Source organism: Myotis myotis, unplaced genomic scaffold (genome assembly GCF_014108235.1).
Source record: "Myotis myotis isolate mMyoMyo1 unplaced genomic scaffold, mMyoMyo1.p scaffold_m19_p_2, whole genome shotgun sequence".
Classification (NCBI taxonomy): domain Eukaryota; kingdom Metazoa; phylum Chordata; class Mammalia; order Chiroptera; family Vespertilionidae; genus Myotis; species Myotis myotis.
This window is the reverse complement of record NW_023416324.1, coordinates 53,020,019-53,040,908: the sequence shown is the minus strand read 5'-3', so window position 1 is coordinate 53,040,908 and position 20,890 is coordinate 53,020,019. Positions and strand designations below refer to the sequence as shown.

At 38.9% G+C, this 20,890-nt stretch overlaps 1 protein-coding gene across 2 annotated transcripts in view; it reads right to left on the bottom strand.

Moving 5' to 3' along the window:
- Positions 1-20,890, bottom strand: part of LOC118676383 (serine/threonine-protein kinase TNNI3K) — a 313,120-nt gene that overhangs the window by 250,071 nt on the left and 42,159 nt on the right. The window contains exons 5-7 of one of the 2 annotated variants that reach the window (XM_036350223.1): positions 16,624-16,709; positions 15,243-15,340; positions 184-294 (exon numbers count right to left, since the gene is read on the bottom strand). In XM_036350223.1, the coding sequence (XP_036206116.1) occupies positions 184-294; positions 15,243-15,340; positions 16,624-16,709 (295 nt within the window). Of the gene's footprint in view, positions 1-183; positions 295-15,242; positions 15,341-16,028; positions 16,488-16,623; positions 16,710-20,890 lie in introns of those variants that run through there. The other variant, XM_036350224.1, reaches the window with a different exon arrangement.

Genomic DNA, 20,890 nt, shown 5'->3' with positions numbered 1-20,890 from the left:
TTGATTGAATTGACTATCAAAAGAACATTTATAGCTTAATCTGATCCAAAAAAATAAATGAGTGGGTTTAGTTGCTAAAAAGTAAACAACTTCCAGGAAGCCAGTATTTGAAAAGAAGCCGGTATGTGAACAAGAATACAAAGAGGCAGGTTTACTTATACAGGTAACTAAGGTGTGACTTACCTCCAGGTGACCAGCTATTGTAGCAATATGCAGGGCAGTGAGACCGCCATACCCAACTTGCTGTATGTCAGCTCCACTGTGAAGCAGGGAAGTGATCAATTCTGCACTATCCTGTAAAGAAACACATCCTTAGTGTTACCTTTATACTAATAGCAGGTCTGAATGCTGACAGTTTAGGTACCCAAAGAAAACCTAAGTGATTTCTGTTATATCAAGGAGCAGCTCTCAGATGGTTGAAAGGTAGGAATAAATGACAGGCCATTCAGTTACAATCCTATATCACCTGACCATGAAAGACAGAAAGGAGATTTACCGATGGTGAGGTTCTTGCAAACTGAATCCCAACTTACATGTAGGTCACTCCAATAAATGTCCTTTCTCTAGTGACTGCAGTGTTGAACTGACTGCCATGGGCTATTTCATGGTAGTTTAGTAATTGCTTCTTCTCTACTGCGTATGTGTCTTGGGCTCTCTATATAATTAATTAATAGTGTCTTTCTTAACTTGACTCATTATAATAGTGAAAATGTTGGGAGTATCCCTGGAGCTTGTAAGTGAGAATAAATTATTCAAATGACAAAGTAATATTTATGTTATTTATACTATTATTTGCATTGTGTTTCTATCTCTGAAGGGACATGGAACTTTTTAATAATATTAATAGCAATTAACACTAATTGAATCCATTATGTAATTAACCTTTTATATCTGGTACATGATAGAACTTCAAAAATAGTTGATAAAAACATATTAAACTAAAAAAATGAAATATTTCTAAAAAAACTTTATGAAAAATTATTTTTATAACCCTAATTTTATGAATCAGAACACTCAAAAGAGTGATGTGGAGGGTCACATAGTCTCAAAACACCAGATATGGAAGGGCATGCAAAGAAAGTTCTTATGTTTAACCCTCTCCCTCAAAGTAAGAATTCAAACCACAAGTTCTGTAATACTTGGCCCATTAACATCTCAAACATACTCAGTGGCAAGAATGTCAAGTAGGCACAGGATTGGCCACTGCATTTATGCATATACATATCATTTCAAATACTGCTGGTTAAGAAAATTCTTCCATTCAAAAACAAAGTTTAGGGGGTTCCAGTCAAGATGGTGACATAGGTAAATGTAGTACTGAAATCCTTCCACAACTACCTCAAAATTACACCTAACCTACTGAAAAACCTTCATTCAGAACAGCCTGAAATCTAGCTGAACAGAAGTCCTACAACTGAATATATAAAGAAGAAGCCACATTAAGACTGGTAGGAGGATGAAGATGCTGATTGGGCTGGTCCCACACCACATGTGGTGGATAAAAAATCTGGAGGGACATCTCGGCTGCAGAGGTCCTCCCAGAGGAGCGAGGGGTTCCAGCCCCATACCAGCCCACCCAGCTGATGGTTTCAGTGGCAGGAAGAGAATAACATATAACTTCTATCTGTAAAAAACAGAGGGAATTGTGGCTGAGTAGGAGGGCAGTTAGACTCCTAGGCATTCCTTTTAAAAGGCCCACACAGGGACTTAATCAGACTCAGTCACTCTGAGTTCCAAAGTTAGAGGCACCAGGAGCACGTGGGAAGGAGCTGAGTTGTCTGGCACTGGGGCAATAGAAGGAGGGGCAGCTTTCTCTCAGACAGAAGTGCTGGCAGAGACCATTGTTCCTTTGTTGAGCCCTCCCCCTGAAGAGCCTGCAGGTGAGTGCCATATCTGAGTCTCCGTCAAGCTGACTGACACTGTTTGCCCGGGCCTGATAATTCCACTAAAACTTTCACCATATCCACAATGAGGCTCTTTTGCTTTCTTATCATTTGTGTGTTCACTGGAGTAGCACTTTTAATTTCCTTCAAGAACTTTTCCTTTCCAATCACAACTTGGCTAACGGCTGGCACAAGAGGCCTAACTTTTGCCCTATCTTAACTTTCAACATGCATCCTTCACTAAATTTAATCATTTCCAGTTTTTTATTAAAAGTGAAAAACTTGCAACGCTTGCTTCACTTAGAAGCCATTTGAGAGTTATGACTTGGCCTAATTTCAATATTGTTTTTGTCTCAGGGAATAGGGAGACCTGAGGAGAGGGAGGAAGTGGTGAGCAGCCAGTTGGTAGAGCAGTCAGAACATACACAACCTTTAGCGATTAAGTTCACTGTCTTACACAGATAGGCACAGTTCATTCCCCAAAGCAATGACTGATTACAGATCACCATAACAAATATAATAAAAATGAAAAATTTTGAAATATTTTATAATTACCAAAATGTGACACGGAGACATGAAGTGAGCAAACCCTAATGGGAAAATGGTGCCCACAGACATGTTAGATGAAGAATTGTCACAAACCTTCAATTTGTAAAAAACCAGAATCTGCAAAGCAATATAAAGCAAAGTGCAATGAAATGAGGTTTGCCAGTAGTTTCCAAATCTTACGCTCTGCACATCTGCTCTACCAAGAAAATTAAATAAAGTTTTCTTCTTCTTTTACTATTCCATCGGCTCCTACTGCTCAGTCTAGAGACATTTGTTTTCTCTATTAAACAAAAACCAAATAACACAACAACAAATTTTTATTATTATTTTTTTTACTGAAGTCAAGGTAATTAATTTTATCTCTATCCTTTCCTTTGTTTTCTGGGAAAAGTTATTGATATTCACTACTGACAACTCTGATCTCATTTCTTTAGTAATCCTTAGCTATGTAGACCCAAATCTTGCATAAATTCCAACAGAGTTCACCACACTCCTTACTCGTTGCACTTTGCTTTTTCTCATACTACTCCCTTCTCTTACCCTCTATAACCAAGAGAAATAACCATTCCTGTTTCTTTCACTTGAAACATTAGGACCTCATCACTGTTCTGAATCCATCTCCTCAGCTTCAAGAGGTAATTTTGGTTTACCAAATCAAATGTCAATAATCTCCCTCATCTCTGTAGTCAGATCATCTTCTTGAAATCCCTCTTTATTTTGGTTTCATAAAGCCATATATATTTCTGATTTCCTTTTCTTTGCCTCTTCATTGTCACTGTCTCCAAAAAGTTAGTGATTTAGGAGTTTAGTCCTTTCTCTTTCTATATTTCATCTTTGGTAATTCTTACACAATCTGATAACTTTATCCTTAATAAATTCAAATCTCATGTATCCTGCCTACCAATGCCATCTCAAATTAGAAATTCAAAACTGCTTTTGTGAATACCATTCATAATTTTCTCAGGGTCATCTGTCATCTCTTGGCATTCCTTATTTATATTTATGGCACTTTCTTATTCTAAATGACACTGAGCCCCTTCAACTCAATCAATTTTAGCTATTGCTGATATTAACTCAATAACACTTATCACATTTCTTCTTATTTCTATTATCACCCTCCACTTTACATAGCCCTCTTACTAGTCTCCTTGAGTAAGCCTTTTCTCATTGTAGTCCTTCCTCTACACGGCTACCAGATAAGTTTTCCCACACACAGTTTTGATTTCATCATTCTCCTTTTCAATAAACTTTTTAGACCCTCAATAAATATTTATGGAGACTATATGGTGTGTGAAACATTGCTCTGAGTAGGGGAAACACTGCAGTGAGTACAACAGTTAAATCCCTGCTTTCACGGAGCTTATACTTTTACTGTGTGTATGTGATATACCAATGGCTATGAGATAAAACAGGCAAGTGATAAAAGTAGGCTACTTTAATTTGAGTAGTCAGGGAAAGCTTCACTGAAGAGGTGGTCTTTGAGATGAATATTCAATACCAAAAGGAAGAAATCCAAGCCACAATTTCAGCGATGGGCATTCAAGATAGGGAGTAGTGTAAAAATCCTAAAATGGAGATAAGCTTAGTGCATTTGAAAGCCATTGTTGAGTAGAAGATTAAAACGGGGGGGGGGGGGGCAGATAATGTTCAAGATGAAATCTAAGACACCTGCTCTTGGAGGGTCTCACTGGCCATGGTATTAGGTGTGCAGATTTTTTTCAAGTGCAATAGATAGCTGGGGAATGGCATGATATTGAGTTAGAGAAGACTAAAAAGTAGTAGTTTCTGAGGTAGAAATAAATGTTTTGTTTTTTACAAGTTTGAGATAATTACAATGCAGGGTTAAGTTTGTACATACTAGAATAAGTCTCCCTAGTTAGAATTCCAGCTCTGCTAATGACTATGCAAACTGGGGTGAGTTATAGAACCCTTTGACAGTAATATCCTTGGTTATAAAAAAAAAGGGGAACAATAACTGTTTCAACCTATGTGATATACATATAAATTGTGTATCCACAACTGACGTGACAATACATAGAAAGCACTTAAAAGATACCTGCCAAACAATATGCAGTGAAACTCCTTACTATTGGACATAGAAGTCTGGGACTCAGGGAAACTTCCAAGTTAGTGATTTGACTCCACCATTTAGCTCTTCTTTCTCCTTTCTTTTTATGCCCCCTCCCCCACCCCCCCACCCACCCCCGCACCATTTCTTTACTTCCTGTACTTCATTAGTTATCCATTGAAATCACTGAATGAATAAAACAGAGGAAAACTCTGAACCAGTACTGGAAATTAGAAAATGTTGACTAGTTCTCCCTTCTGCAGAAAAAATTCATAGGCATTAAATCTAAACTCAATAATAACCTTTAATTTTGAATGGTGAGGGCTAAAGACATGAACAGTCTCTGAGATAAATGGGAGAGACATTACCTTAAAACATTTTTCCCTGCAGATGAGCAGGCATTTAAATGCAGGGAAGTGGAGAAGGTCTTTTTAAGCATAGAATTGTGTGTGTTTTTACATAGAGGAAAATGTGATAAATTTGAGCATATGAAAGTATTAAAAAAAACACAATATAAGATAAGTGACAAATTGGAGAAATAGTCACAACACATAAAACAGACAAATGGTTTGTATATTTAATATATGAAGAACTCTTATAAATCAGTAGAAAGATAGATACTCTTTAATTCAACAAATATTTATTAATGAATGTATACCTTATGGTAAGCACTGTACTAAACTAAATTAAAATAAATTATATGTAAATCATGAAGCATATAACATATTTATCTATCAGGCATATTCTAGTAAACACACATTCATCTTTTCTTCTACTGTCTTTGTATTTTCTCCTTATTTAGCCAAAATTTGTAGAATTAAAATAATGTATGTTATGATTCCTTTAGCATAGTCAAATGGTGAGGTCAAAAATTAGAAGTACTAAATTATGCTTTCAAATCTTGGTTGGATTTCTCAGGTTGATCTCTGATTGATTTAAACAATTTTTCACTAAATACTATAAAAATAAAACTTTTGTCTTACCAAGCCATGCTAAAGAGAATATAACAAAACAATCATTGTTACTTACAAATTACTTATTAAGATGTAAAATGCTTTATCAACATCACATTTTTCAAACTCCCCAACTTACCCAGAAGATAAATATTACAGTTGACTCTTGAGCAACATGGTTTGAACTGCAGGAGTCCACTTAATGTGGATTTTTTTTTTTTCAACAAATGCAGTTGGCCCTTCAGATTCACAGAGTTCCACATCCTCAGATTCAACCAGTGGTGGACAGAAAACAGTATTTTTGTATTCCCAACCATGACTTCACAAGACAGATCCCCAATCAAAAATGCTTTTTCAATCTGTACTTGCTTGAGTTTGTGGAAGAAATGGGCCAACTGCAGTTAAGCTTTTGGTGTGTCAAAGTCATATGCAAATTTTCAACTGCCTTGCTGCCCCTAACCTCATGTTAGGTCCAATTGTATTATGTCTATGTTATAACTATTGATAGTTTGGATCAAAGAATTTAAGTTACTTGTAGAAACCTAAATATTTTGTAAGTGTTGCAGCTAGATACAAAGTCAGGTCTATTTGACTTCAAAGTCCATGCTTCATTTTTGACTTTCCACAGAGCTTTAGCTGATCTTTCCACATAAATCTCTTGCACTCTCAAGTCCCTTTAAGAGTCTGTCTTACAAGAACTCAACTGGCATTGCACAGCATAGCATAAAATATTGTTCTTTAATGTACATTTAAATTGAAATTGAACTTGGATTTGAACTTAGGTCTTCTGACTTTGAATCCTATGCTTTTCTCAATATGACAAGTTAGCCTCAATTCCCAATGACTCTTCTACTCCCAATATTTTGCCTTTCTTTTTTTAAAAAAAAAAAAAATTTCTTTATTGATTTCAGAGAGAAAGGGAGAAGGAGAGAGAGATAGAAACATCAATAATGAGAGAGAATCATTGATCGGCTGCCTCCTGCTTGCCCCCCACAGGGGATCAAGCCCACAACCCAGACATGTGCCCTTGGCCGGAATCAAACCCGGAACCCTTCAGTTCGCAGGCTGACACTTTATCCACTGAGCCAACCCAGCTAGGGCCCAATATTTTGCCTTTCATGTGAAAGCCCTAACTCTTTGTTTTTTACCTTTAAAACGGGGATCTAATACCTGCTGTATAGTACTATAAGAAGGATCAAATGGCATTATTTATGTGCAAATGTTTGTAAACTCAAGATCCTTATGAGTATAGGTTTATATATTTATAGTAAATGCATTACCCCTAAGATTGACCTAATTCTATTAAAATGTTCATCTTATGTCTCAGTCCACTCTGTTCCCAAATATGTTTAATCATGAAATAACTCATTTTTTTTTATCTGTAATATCTCAGAGTTGAGCTATATTGTTTTCTGTAATACTAGTGGTCTGGTGCACGAAATTTATGCACATTAAAAGGGAATTAATTAGAGGAAATATTTTAATTTTGCTATTTGCCCTTTATAATAGAAGTGTCAGAGATGAAAGAAAATTAGTAAAATCTATATGAAATCTTCCTCCTGTCAGAGTCTGGGGCACGCCATGGGACCCAGAGTCAAGTCCCCGCCCACCCACGTGCACCTTGAAATAGCACGAGAACCAGACCCGGCTGGCCCCACCCTCATTGGGCGAGATCCAGAACCAGCCGGCACCATCCCCATCAAGCCCCGCCAGGTGTGGGGTGCAGCATCAGGTCCCCTGTCAAGCCCCGCCATGTGGGGAGTGTAGCCTCAGGTCCCCCAGACACCCTCAGGTCCCCCAGCCCAGCTGCAGGGGCAGAGGGTGCAGCCTGAGGTCCCCCGTCAAGCCCCGCTGGGTGGGGGGTGTGACCCAGGTCCCCCAGACTGTCACTGGGCAGGGGGCATGGCCTCAGGTCCCCTGATGCACCCTCAGGTCCCCCGGCCGGGCAGCCGGGGCAGGGGCACAGCCTGAGGTCCCCCGTGAAGCCCCACCAGGCGGGGGACTCAGCCTCAGGTCCCCTGCCCCAGCCTAGCGCCATGCAGCCACAAATCCCTGCTGATCGCTCATCACAGCTTGTTACAGGAACAACACCTCACTGTGGGTGCAGCCATCTTGTGTTACGGGAACCCTACTTCCGCTGTGGGCTCAGCCATCTTCTGACAGTGTGATGGAGTGAGGGTCAATTTGCATATTACCTCTATAATATATAGGACTAGTAGTCCAGTGCATAAAATTCATGCACATTAAAAGGGAATTAATTGCCCTGATCGGTTTGGCTCAGTGGGTCCCAGGTTTGATTCTGGTCGAGGGCATGTACCTTGTTGCAGGCACATCCCCAGTGGGGAGTGAGCAGGAGGCAGCTGATCAATGTTTATCTCTCATTGATGTTTCTAACTCTCTATCCCCCTCCCTTCCTCTCTGTAAAAAATCAATAAAATATATTTTTTTTAAAAAAGGGAATTAATTAGCAGAGATATTTTAATATTGCTGTTTGCCCTTTCTCTATAATAGAAATGTGAGAGATGAAAGGAAATTAGTAAAATGTATATGAAAATAATATATAAATTAATAAATAAACAGCAACAAAAGGATATAACAACAACAGAGGCATGATATAAAAATGACAAAATATGATATGAAAACAACAAAAACATGATATAAAAGCAACAGTGATGCAAACAATGACTGATAAAGTGATTAAACTTATTCTAATATCTCCCTGTACACCACATTAAGAGTGAAAACACTTTCAGAGTGCTTTGCTAATTTCCCTTGTGATAAAGTACTTAGAACTTTAACTGTAACATCACATGCTCTTCAAACTCGAGAGAAAGCAACATATAACTGACCATGTGCAAAAACAGGTTCAGGTAGGAATATGCCTACTTTATCTAGAGTTTGTCCTTGTGATTTATTAATAGTCATCACAAATGTTGGCATCACAGGAAACCGTCGTCGAATCAATTAGGCCAGTGTCAGATGGGGGCAAATTAATTCTTGGAATCAGAACAGCCTCTCCCTCTGCAGATCCTGTTAATACTTCAGCTTTGATAATGTTAGGTTGTAATCCTATCTAATAATAGACAAACATGGTAATTAACCATCTTACGACACGCTTCCCATTGGCTAATCAGGGCGATATGCAAATTAACTGCCAACCAAGATGGCGGCCGGCAGCCACGCAGCTGAAGCGAACAGGAGGCTTGCTTGCTCCAGTGATGGAGGAAGCCAAGGTTCCCCACATGCCGTTGCCAGACTCTGAGCTTCAGTCTAAGAAACAATGTTGCAATTATAGAAGCCAAACAAAGCCCAGAAAACTGCTTTCAGCAGCCAAGGTCTCAGAACTGGAGCCGAGCCTCAGAGCTAAAGCCAGCTCTCAGCTCCAGTGACAGCCATAGAAGGTAAATAAATCCAAGAATAAAAAGAAAAAAGAAAAAAAGGAGAGGTTGGGAGCTTCAGTCACCTGCCAGCCTGAAAACGGCCCTCAGCCCCTCACCCAGATTGGCCAGGCACCCCAGTGGGGACCCCCACCCTGAAGGGGGTGCGACCAGCTGCAAACAGCCATCATCCCCTCATCCAGGCTGGCCAGGTACCCAATCAGGACCTGCACCCTGATCCGGGACACCTTCAGGGCAAACCAGCCAGCCCCCACCCATGCACCAGGCCTCTATCCTATATAGTAAAAGGGTAATATGCAAACTGACCCTAACAGCAGAAAGACTGGGAATGATTGGTCACTATGACACACACTGACCACCAGGGGGCAGATGCTCAATGCAGGAGCTGCCCTCTGGTGGTCAGGGTGCTCTCACATGGGAGGAGCTCTGCTCAGCCACAAGTCATGCTGATGGCTGCCAGTATAACGGTGGTGATGGGAGCCCCTCTGCCTCCTCAACAGCACTAAGGATGTCCGACTGCAGCTTAGATCTGCTCCCCACTGGCAAGTGGACATCCCCCGAGGGCTGCCGGGCTGCCAGAGGGATGTCTGATTGCCATCTTAGGCCCAATCTCCCGGGGAGCGGGCGTAAGCCAGCAGGTGGTCATCCCCTGAGGGGTCCCAGACTGCGAGAGGGCACAGGCCGGGCTGAGGGACTCCGTTCCCCCCGAGTGCACAAATTTTTGTGCACCGGGCCTCTAGTCTTTTGATAATAAATCTGGTACCATTACAAAGACCCCATTTACTATTGAGATTTCTCAATAGCATGATGATTGACCCATTTTCAATTTTAATTTATGACATGGCATTCCCAAAGGAGTGATACTATTAAGAAATTTGATGGGAAAATTTTCCTTTTCAGCATCATCTGTGGAATCAATGGAATCATCACTCAAATATGTGTGAAAATCTCCATTGAGTATATCCAAATTTTCTTCATTTAATTTTTGAACATGCTCATTTTTTGGACAAAGAATTGCACATTTAGATATATTTTTAATATTATCTATAGCAGTGGTTCTCAGCCTTGGCTGCACATTAGAATCACCTGGGAATCTTTTTAAAATCCTGATTCTTGGGCCTCATCCTCCTGAAATTATTTCTTGGTTATGGGGTGGGGCCACAACATTAGTAACAAAGAAACAGAATTAAAACTTTATTGTGGGGAGCCACAACTGGACTGATGAGAGGGCACAGTCCTCTTATTGCCATGTGCAAGTCCCAGCTTGGAGGGCAGGGCCCTCCCAGCACAATTATAGCCAACAGCTGTAGTTGTAAGCTTGAACCTATGGTCCCAACACATGGCCCCACCTGCCTGAGTGATGTAGGGTTGATAGAATTCAGGTGCATGTAGGACTGAAACCCAGGATAATGCTGTGAACATCTTGGTCACGCCCTTACTTTGCCTCGTAGCATCTGCTATAAAATAAAGGCATGGCTGTGGGCGTGGTCGCTGTCTCTCAGAGAAGCAGCGTCCCACTGAGACCCGGCTTTCATTCTCTTGTCTGTCTTTTCTAAGCCTTTCAGCCACCCCCACTCAGGTTCACCCCTGACCATGCTGCCATGCGGCACACTTTAGAAAGATCTGCCTCCACGCTTCCAGGGTGGGTTCCTGCCTCAAACCCCACCCTTACAGGAAACAGCTCAGGGGAGGGCGCAGCCATTGCCAAGACAACCCCTGCAGGACTGACTTCCTTCCGCTTGGCTGCGGCAGTTCTGGTCGTGATGAACACCACCCCGAGTTTTTATATAAGTAGATTCTATTCTGATGTTTCCTGAAGTGTCACATGGCAGAGTTGAACTTGGTTTGGAAAGAAGATTGAGTTTCCACATGTACAAATATTGGTATACAAAGAAATATTTTAATAACTGGAGGCCTGGTGCATGAAATTTGTGCACTGGGGGGGGGGGGGGGCGGTGTCCCTCAGCCCAGCCTGCACCCTCTCCAATCTGGGACCCCACAGGGATCGGGCCTAAACTGGCAGTCGGACATCCCTCTCACAATCCAGGACTGCTGGCTCCCAACCGCTTGCTTACCTGCCTGCCTGATCAGCCACTAACTGTTTCTGCCTGCCAGCCTGATCACCCCCAAACCACTCCCCTGCCAGCCTGATTGATGTCTAACTGCTCCCCTGCGGGCTCTATCATCCCCAACTGCCCTCCCCTGCCGGCCCAGTCCCCCCCCAACTGCCCTCCCCTGCTGGCCCAGTCCCTCCCAACTGCCCACCCCTGCAGGCCTGGTCCCCCACAACTGCCCTCCCCTGCTGGCCTGATCGCCCACAACTGCCCTCCCCTGCCAGCCATCTTGAGGCTGTGGGCATCGCCAACTTTAAGGGCATGGCAGTCAATTAGTATATCACCTCCTTATTGGCTGTGGGTACCTCCATCTTTGTGATGGTGTGAGGGTCAATTAGCATAATCCCTCTTTATTAGATAGGATGTGCATTTCTAAGTAATTTTCTTCATTGACCCAATTTACCCAGCACAGTAATTGTCACAGCCTGTTCATGTTTGTAAGAGGAAAAATAAGAAAAGCAGTTTTGTAGTCAAGAGAATATTAAGGTCTCTTCTAGGACAGGGAGCATGCAGAACTTCAGTATGAAATGTATTTAGTCCCAGGCATTAGATTTTAATGGACTAGACCTGCCTCATGAGTCATAGACATTTCCAATGAAAGGATCCATTAATCAGTATAAAAATAACTGTTCATGAAGTTCACACCTACATATGCCTCTTGTTGAAATAATTCTGCATTTATCTTCACAAAAGATATCAATTATTAAAGGTTTTAGTGTGATGGGAATACTTGACTTCGCTTGAAATTTTGAAGAAAAAAAGAAGAAGAAAGGGAAGCAACATACTCTTAGATTAAGTGCTTATACGTTTTCCAGGCTAAAGCCTCTAAATTTGCTTTTGACCTATTTCTTCTTAACACCGCCACTGAACCTTCACTTTCTACTTTCCAGTTTCCCCTAGTCACTTTCTTCTGGTGGATGCTTCCAATTGGCCTTTGAATATACTTGTCCTCGCATTCAATAACACAGTGATGATTTTAACAGGGAGAGGCTAAATCAGAATCTCGGGGAGTTTGGCAGAATGCAAACACATGCTGCTTGAAAAGCAAATTGAATACTATAATTTCTTTAATTTGTTTTCCCTTCTAGTTTTTTTATTTTAAAATTTTATTTATTTTATTTATCCAAAGAGGTGAGACCAAAAAGACTGAAAAACACTATTGTAAAAAATTTTCTGTGACCCTGCCATGCCTCAAGATAATGACTAATCCAATGGGGTGGTGAGGGCCAGAAGAGGTTAATGGGGGGGAAAAGAGGCCCTACTTAATACTTTCAAAACAATAAAGATTTTTAAAAAGTAATGACTAATCTTTTGCTTTTTGGAAAAGAAATCAATACTCATAGCCTCCATTTCCTTAACTCTATTTACTGTTAATCCATTTTATGCTTTCTTTTTTTTTTTTTTACTATACTTTTAAGATGATAAGCATTTAGATTTAATCCCTGACTTTAATAGTATTCATAATTTCTATCAGAGATTACAAACAGGGGAACAGATGTATATTACCCTGCATAGTATTTTATAACTAAAATTTTGAATTAATAGCCAACATTTAAATATCAGGAAACTTTATATAATTTCTGACTCTCTGAAATTTTGGGCAACACTGGGCTTACATTCCTACATGGCAATGATTAGCTGGATCTGAATATGGACTGCTCTCTTTACATGGGGTATAAATTATCTAACTTGCATAGTCTCTACCACTTCTTTCATCTCAAAAATATTGAATCTAAGAGTTAATTCCTACTTAACTTTGACATATTATCTAACATGTGCATTCATTTATGTTACCTGCCTCATTCCTGAAGGCATGGAAGACTGTGACCCCTAACCTAGAAAAAGCTGTAGAGAAGTAACCAGGTAATAAAATCTAGATGCATTCACAGTATTCTAAGCCAAGTACAGGGTGCAAAGAGAACACAATGGAGGAGCACCTAACCGAGACTTGGGTCAGGGACGGTTCCTCAGGAAACAGTTCTGTCTGATATAAGAATTGAAGGATAAGTTAATATCTGTAGTTATCATCCTATTAACTGTTTATTGAGACCAGGTTAATTTAGAAAGAGACTATGAAATATGTGGTTATTAAAAAGAAATGTGAGCATAAAGAAATCCATCCTAACGATACTCTAATTTGTGGGTATAAATGTTCTCTAGTTCCTCGAATTGAGGATTAAGGATTAAATGGTATTTATTTATTTTTTTAAGATATATTTTTATTGATTTCAGAGAGGGAGAGGGAGAGAGAGAGAGATGGAAACATCAGTGATGAGAGAGAATCATTGATCAGGTGCTTCCTGCACACCCCCTACTGCAGACCGAGCCCTCAACCTGGGCACATGCCCTTGACCAGAATCGAACCTGGGACCCTTCAGTATGCAGGCCAATGCTCTATCCACTAAGCCAAAACAGCTAGGGGTATTAAATGGTATTTAAAAGTTGCAATCAACTGGAAGATTTAGTTAAGTATGCAAAAAGTGAGATTCCTTTTTTATTCTTCAGAATTTTGTTTTTTTCTTTGAGAACTTTCTTATTATCTTAACAAATTCCCACTTGGGGAAAATGCAATCTCTAATCAAGAAACTATTTGTTCCAACAGAAAGGCAACTTGAATTTTAAAAATATCAATTTGCTTTATCTTCTAAATTAGTGGTTCGCAGTGAGGAGCCCCCTCTCCCCCCCCCACCACCACCACCAGGAGCAATGTCTGGAGATACTTTTGGTGTTGACAGCTGGAATGGGAGAAATGGCTACTGGCTTCTAGGCAAGAGAGGCCAGGCAGGAATGCTGCTTAGCATCTTACAATCTCAGGACAGTGCCCCACAACAAGAAATTATCCAATATAAAATGCCAGTTGTATCAAGACAGAGAAATCTTGATCTAAAGATGGAGGATTCAGAAACTATGAAACATATGTTTTGGGTCCTGGATTTTAGGATAGTTGAAATAAAAATCTCAATTTTGCAATCAAATACATGTACTAAGAAAGAAAAAAATATATATATCAGGAAAAAAGACAACAGTTTCCAGGCTATGAATCACCATGAATAAAAAACAGAGTTTTTGATAGGCATGGTTACATAGGATCTAGGTCTATGAGCCAGACAAACATGGGTTTTAATTAAAAATGGCTCAGTGGTTGATTGTTGATCTATGAACCAGGAGGTCATGGTTCCATTCCAGGTTGGGGTACATAACTGAGTTGCAGGAATGGTCCCCAGTTTGGGGCATATAGGAGGGAGCCAATTGGGGCAGTTGGGGGCAATCAGGCTTACAGGGGAGGACAGTTAGGGGTGACCATGCTGGCAGGGGAGGGCAGTTAGGGGCAATCAGGCCAGCAGGGGAGCAGTTAAGTGTCGATCAGGCTGACAGGGGAGTGGTTAGGGGGTGATCAGGCTGGCAGGCAGAAGCAGTTAGGGGCAATCAAGCAGGCAGGCAAGCGAGCGGTTGGGAGCCAGCAGTCCTGGATTATGAGAGGAATGTCCAACTGCCCATTTAGGCCTGATCCTGGTAGTAGGACATCCCTCGAGGGGTCCCAGACTGGAGAGGGTGCACGAATTCCATGCACCAGGCCTCTAGTATGTATATATAAGTATGTATTTATGAAAATCTGAAAAATCTATCTCAATACTGAGGGCCTCAGTTTTTCCAAGCCACTTTTCCACTTACTTTCTTATCAGGTACTGAAATTAGGTCGGAACCTGGGACTGATATAAGGAAATAAATGACTGGAGCAAAAGTAGAGAATTAAAAAAAAAAGGAACTAAAGGGAACCCCAGATATATATATATATATATATATATTTTTATTATTTTATTATTATTTTTTTTAATGAAGGAAAACATGCAGAAAAAGAATGGAACTTCAATGTGCTTCTTTCATGAATTTTTCAAATGCAGCCTCATCCCCTTCTGTACAGAGACAGCTTGGTCTCCTGATAAGGAGCTCTGGTGAGGGAACCAGAGTGCCAGGTCTTCATTCCTGGCTCACCACTGCCTAGCCATGTAACCTTGGAGACCATAGTATTCCCTCACGGAGTTCTTGTGAGAATTCAATGAGTTAAATATAGAAAGCATTAAAAAGAGTATGTGTCTGGTATTTAGATGAAGCCTACTCAATAAAGAGAAAGAAGCCCATCCAGTATTGTAATATTCCGGTCACTGTTAATGTTTTCCATCATTACTAATTTGAGGGGAAAAAACAAAAAAAGGAGCCTAAAGATAACACACACTCTTGGTTCTCATACAATACTTATTGGAATAAAAATGCTGTACCTTGTAAACTGCCAAATGCAAGGCTGTAAATCCATTTCTTGTCAGTCGAGATGGGCGGAGCCCTTTTAACATAAGGGTTCTAATATGAGACTTGTTGCCTTAAAGAGAAAAGTTTTAAAAGGTTAAATTGTTGAGGGGGTAGACTAAGTGATTTTAAAATCTCTCTTTAATGATAAATGTCACACTGATGTATGACAGGGTCAGACTGCCATTCTACGGGCCATTTTTTTAAGTTTTCTATTAATTGACAGCCTTACTTAATAGTGAACATTTCTATAACACTTACAAAACTTCGCATCAATGCTGTACATTTTAATGCATTTGTGTTACATTTTTTAATTTAGTGCTCTCATCATCATGGTTTTAAAACATAAAAACATGAAAAATCATCTTAATAAACTATTAGGGAAAAAGCTTAGATAAAAATTTAGTTGTACAGGAATCTTCAGAACATCATTAGCAGTCAAGTTTATTTGGATCAGAGCAGTCTAATCAATTGGTTAAACAGAAATGGTTAAGAGATCTGATGAAAGTCAATACATATACATCAGTGTTCTATTTTAAAAGCTGAGTTCAATGAATGTTAGTTCGAATTAACAAAAGTAAATACTAACTATCAATTCATTAATTAAGTAAATTTATTGAGTACCTACTATATGCCAGTTACAATCCTAGGTGTTAGGGATGCATGCATTGGTGAACAAAACAAAACATAAGCCAAATTAAACTCTTAATCTTCTCTTTGATCAGTCTTCACTTTGAGATTTTATCCTTGGCATTTATTACCTTCCACATATCTTACTGCAGGTTGTGAAGCAATTGCTTGATAATGTTTTGAGGAATGCTTTAAGTCAGTGGTTCTCAACCAGGCGTGATTTTGCTCTCCTAGGGACATTTGACAATATCTAGAGACATTTTTGGTTGTCACCACTGGGGAGGTGCTATGGAATCCAGTTGGTAGAGGCCAATGATGCTAAAACATTATAAAATGCACAGGACTACCCTCCACAACAAAGAACTGTCAGGCCCACCATGTCAGAGAGTCAAGGTTGAGAAACCCTGCTTTAAGTACTTCTAAACTTAACCTAATCCCTCACTGGAATGCCCAATATTGCAAAATGCTCTTTGGAATGCTAAGCAAGCTAGCTGAGTGACTTGGTTCAGGGTAGAAGCACAATGAAACAAACTCAGAGCTAAATCAATTGGAATATCTGCCTGGTATTTACAGCTTCAGCTGAAGGTTTTCAGAGCTGTGGGGGCAAAACAAAAGAGAAAATTGAGTATAAATAGAATTCTCTTGTAGATGGTTAAGCAGCTCAAATCACTGACCATATAGTATATGTACAACTAGTTTATAAAGTATTGAGCTTCAAGCACTCACCTCCACAAATGCAACATAAATGAAGCAGAGACAGTCCATTTTCTGTGCGATAATTTAAATTAACTTTACTGAAGGCATCATCAGAGCTGAAAAAAAATATTTTACAGATGATAAATTTCATCTTTTAGTTTATTATTTTTCATTTGAAAAATTATAAAAGGGAACCATGTTACTATAAATTCAAAAGTATATCTTTTCTAGGATTCTTTTGTACCTAGAAAATGTATTTTGAATATATCTCTGTCTAAAGAACTTTAAAATCAAGAGAAAGTAATATTGAAAGTTTGAGAGACCACGTTTAAAGATTCATGTGCACAGTCTGTGTTCTGAGTAAAATTTGTATGGTTCAGGGCTTCTTAATGAATTAAAATTTATGTATATATAGAAAGTATAGACATTTGAAAATAAAATATTTCCTTCATACTCAACATTTCACACCATAGTTATGAAAATTTCAAGAAATCCACTCCAAAAAGAAAAGAAATAAGTCAGCATCTGATAAGAGACTGGGAAAAAGAATACACTCCCAATGTATTACAAATTCTGCCTGAAGCAAAGTTGCCTTGTACTCTGACTGGGTCAGGTTTCACAGATAAAGAAGGTCTAAACTCTGATAGTGTACAGGTTCAGGTGAGAGGAGTAGTGTTAGTGATTTAATTAAGGAAAGCCTTGCCTTATTTGAACAAAGACTATTGTCCCAGAAGGGCCCTGGAGAGCTATAGGTAGCCTTTGAAAAAAAAAAAAGTAAAGCTAAATTATTGACCTCCTGAGGTCCTTAGTACTCCCAGGATGGTTTTCAGTAGAAATGATGGGATCATATCCTTGGCCTCCCAGGCCAATTTCAAGGTGCCTTCTGCCTATTTGAGTATCTCGAAGCTTCAGTGAATAGCATAGTCTTTGGTGAGTGAGCCCTCCATGTCATTTGTAAAGTACTGACACTTAAAAGGTACTGTAAATTCAGAATATTATCATCAATGCATCCAGTTAAGAACTTCAAAATCTATTGGAATTTTGAAATAGAAAAAGAAAAGGTATTATTCTCCAGGGTGCTGCTAAAAAGAGAGAGTCTCTAAATCTGGGTACATTGGAGGATCTCAATGAAATGCTTTGTAAGCAATAGCAAGCCCGGTGGTTGTTTTCATAGATGTGGTGATATTCCAGAACTTTCCACCCTCCAAACTTTCTGCATTTCCACGTTCAACTTCCCAGCAGCACAGTCCACAGACATGCTGTTGACAAATATACCTCATATAGACACATATACCTCGACTTGCTTTAGAATGCCATTTATAGAAGTAAAATGAACTCCAATGAGTCATTTCTACTAATGTTGGTAATATAATATACAAAGGAGCCCAGGGTTTCATGAAATACAGTTAACTGAACTCACTTCTATCTGCACTTTCCCCCAGCTCAATGAACATTGGGGGGAAAAAATGACTTCTGATGAAAATACCACTATTTTAAATGTCTACCTAAAATGAGCCTAATTATAAATAATATAGCTATTTTATATGTGCAGTACCTTTACAAAATAATGTGTGCAGTACACATTATAAAATGTGTGACCTTTTCCTGAGCCCGGCCTTTAAACTCTCAAAGCCAATTGCATTGGAGATGTCTTAGAGAAATTAAACTAATAGGTAATACTGAACCAAGTGCTCTCAGCAACCCATGCTTGGAAATGCATCCACAAAGGTCTTTTTCGTGGACATGATTTCAAACAGTAAAGGTTTTCTGAAAAGCTGAACTCTGCTTTGAAAACTGGGTGGATTGAATTTTTCTCTTAAAGTTTGTAGGATATCAGTGTCCTTAAATAAAAAGAGGAAATAACCTGTGACCAGCAGGCAATGATTGGCAATGATTGAGCCTGAAGCTTCAAGAGATTTAAATAGGCAGGAGGCACCTTGAAATTGACCTGGGAGGCCAAGGATATGATCCCATCATTTCTTCTGAAAACCATCCTGGGAGTACCAAGGACCTCAGGAGGTCAATAATTTTAGCTACACATTCTACATCCCCCCCCCCCCCCCCCCAAAGGCTATCTATAGCTCTCCAGGGCCTTCTGGGACAATAGTCTTTGTTCAAACAAGGCCAGGCTTTCCTTAATTACGTCACTAACACTACTCCTCTCACCTGAGCCTAAGCTTGTTTTGGCTTTTCTTCCTTGGTCTTTCCATTATCCAGAAAATGAAACACACAATAAGATCACAAGTCAGAAAACAAATTATTGGGGTGGAGGGAAGACAGGGAAACATCCTGTTAAATAAAGAACTACTTAAACTTCAGGCGAAGAGAAAAACAGGGAAGGAAGCACTTTCTTTTGAGCTAACTATATGGAACTTAATACTAAAAGAAGAAAAAGCTTGGGGCTCCTATATAGCAATTAATCCTTAAGAAAATTAGTTTTTCAATGTGTGTCTCTAATATGTATTATATAGCAATATCTGCTGTGTTTTAATATTTTAAAAGTAGAAAAAGTCATTTTGGCAGTGTAGGTAATTCTTAAAGCTTGGTCCTTATGTTTACACCAGGATTAAAATAATACCCTGTTTCTGCCTTTTAAGTCATTTTTCTTTTCTTTCTCAAGTTTGGGTAAGCTATTTAACCTCTTCAAGCCTCAATTTCTTCAGTTATAACATTACTAAAGTAACACATAAGACATTGTGTTGTGAAGAATAAATGTGGTTAAGTGCTTACTACAGTAGCTGGTGCAGTACATGTTACCCACAAATAGTTATTTTATTGTTATTACTATTATTATCAAGTCCCCTGTAAATATATGGCTTTTCTTTTGTAATCTGACTCTTCCATGAATTTTAGCAAAATTTTCAAACCAAGTTTGATCATTAACCTCTCACATTTGACAACCTGTAAAATTTTCTGATTTTCACAATTAATTCTATAGATACAAGTATTTTATGCTCACAATAACTCTGTCGGGTTTTCAGAAAATGTCTGACCTTCTCTTCCCTGTTTTTAAAAACGGCCACCAGGTTGTGACAGTAGCATTTATCAGTGATTCAGAGCATCTGCTAGCATCACAGTTTTGTAACACAAGTCCAGTGGCATCATAAAATAGGGAAACTACAGAGTGTCCAAAAAATTTATGCACATTTTGAATGATTATAAAGCCAGTGTTTATTAACATACAGTCATTTTCACAATTTAAAAGAATCTACAGAAATGAATAAATTTTTGGTCGATGCCTGTTTCAAACTGATGACCATTCTTGTCCAGGCACTGATGGTAATATGAAGCAATGGAATCACAAACATCAAGAATCATTTTGTTTGATATTTGTGTGCCCTCAATTCGTCTACTTTTGCCAATTCTGTATTGTGAACTTTAGTTTTTATGTATTCCCATAAAAAAAGTCTAGTGGCACTTTGAATATTTTTTTCTAGGTCCCTTATATAAGTAGAGTCATAGATTACTTGTCCTTTTGTGACTGTCTTATTTCATCTAGCATAGTGTTCTCAAGGTTCATAGGTTCATTCATTTTGTTATATATCAGAATTGCCTTCCTTTTTAAGGCTGAATAATATTTCATTATGCATATATATGTTTATATATATATATATATATATATATATATATATATACCACATTTTCTTTGTCCATTCCTCCATTGAGGAACATTTGAGTTGCCTATACCTTTTTGCTATTATAAATACTACTGTTATGAACATGATATATAAAAATCTCATTTATTTACAATTTGTCAAAAAGTCCTTGTCTGGTTTAGATACTAAGTTATAATAGCCTAATAAAATTAAGTAAGAACTAAAAAAAAAGTCTAGTGGCACTTTAGGTTAGATTTTCTTGGCTTAAAGCTTAGTCTGGCTTCACCAATTATTTCAAATCAGTTAAACCTGAAAGGGAGTGAAAATAAAGTGAGTTACCAGCTCTTAAAGTGTGTATACATTTTAGGGAACACTCTATATTTTCAACAATGGAGATATTAAAAGAACAATAAATTCAAATGGGGAAATGTAGGTTGTACTTAAAATCATGTTATTATTCAATCCATTATGTAACTTTGCCAATGCATTGGATCAGTCTGGCATAATACCTACTGAATACCAACTGTGTGCCCCACCTTGGTTCTTCATACTCCCTTCAGATTGTTTTCAACAGTCTACTTGATTTAAACTACTCATTAATTCCTGGATCTTTTTTAGTGCATCTAACTTGAGAATATACAACTTAGAGAAAATCCTGCAACTGATCTGAGCATTATTTCTGATTTCTACTGCTCCTATCA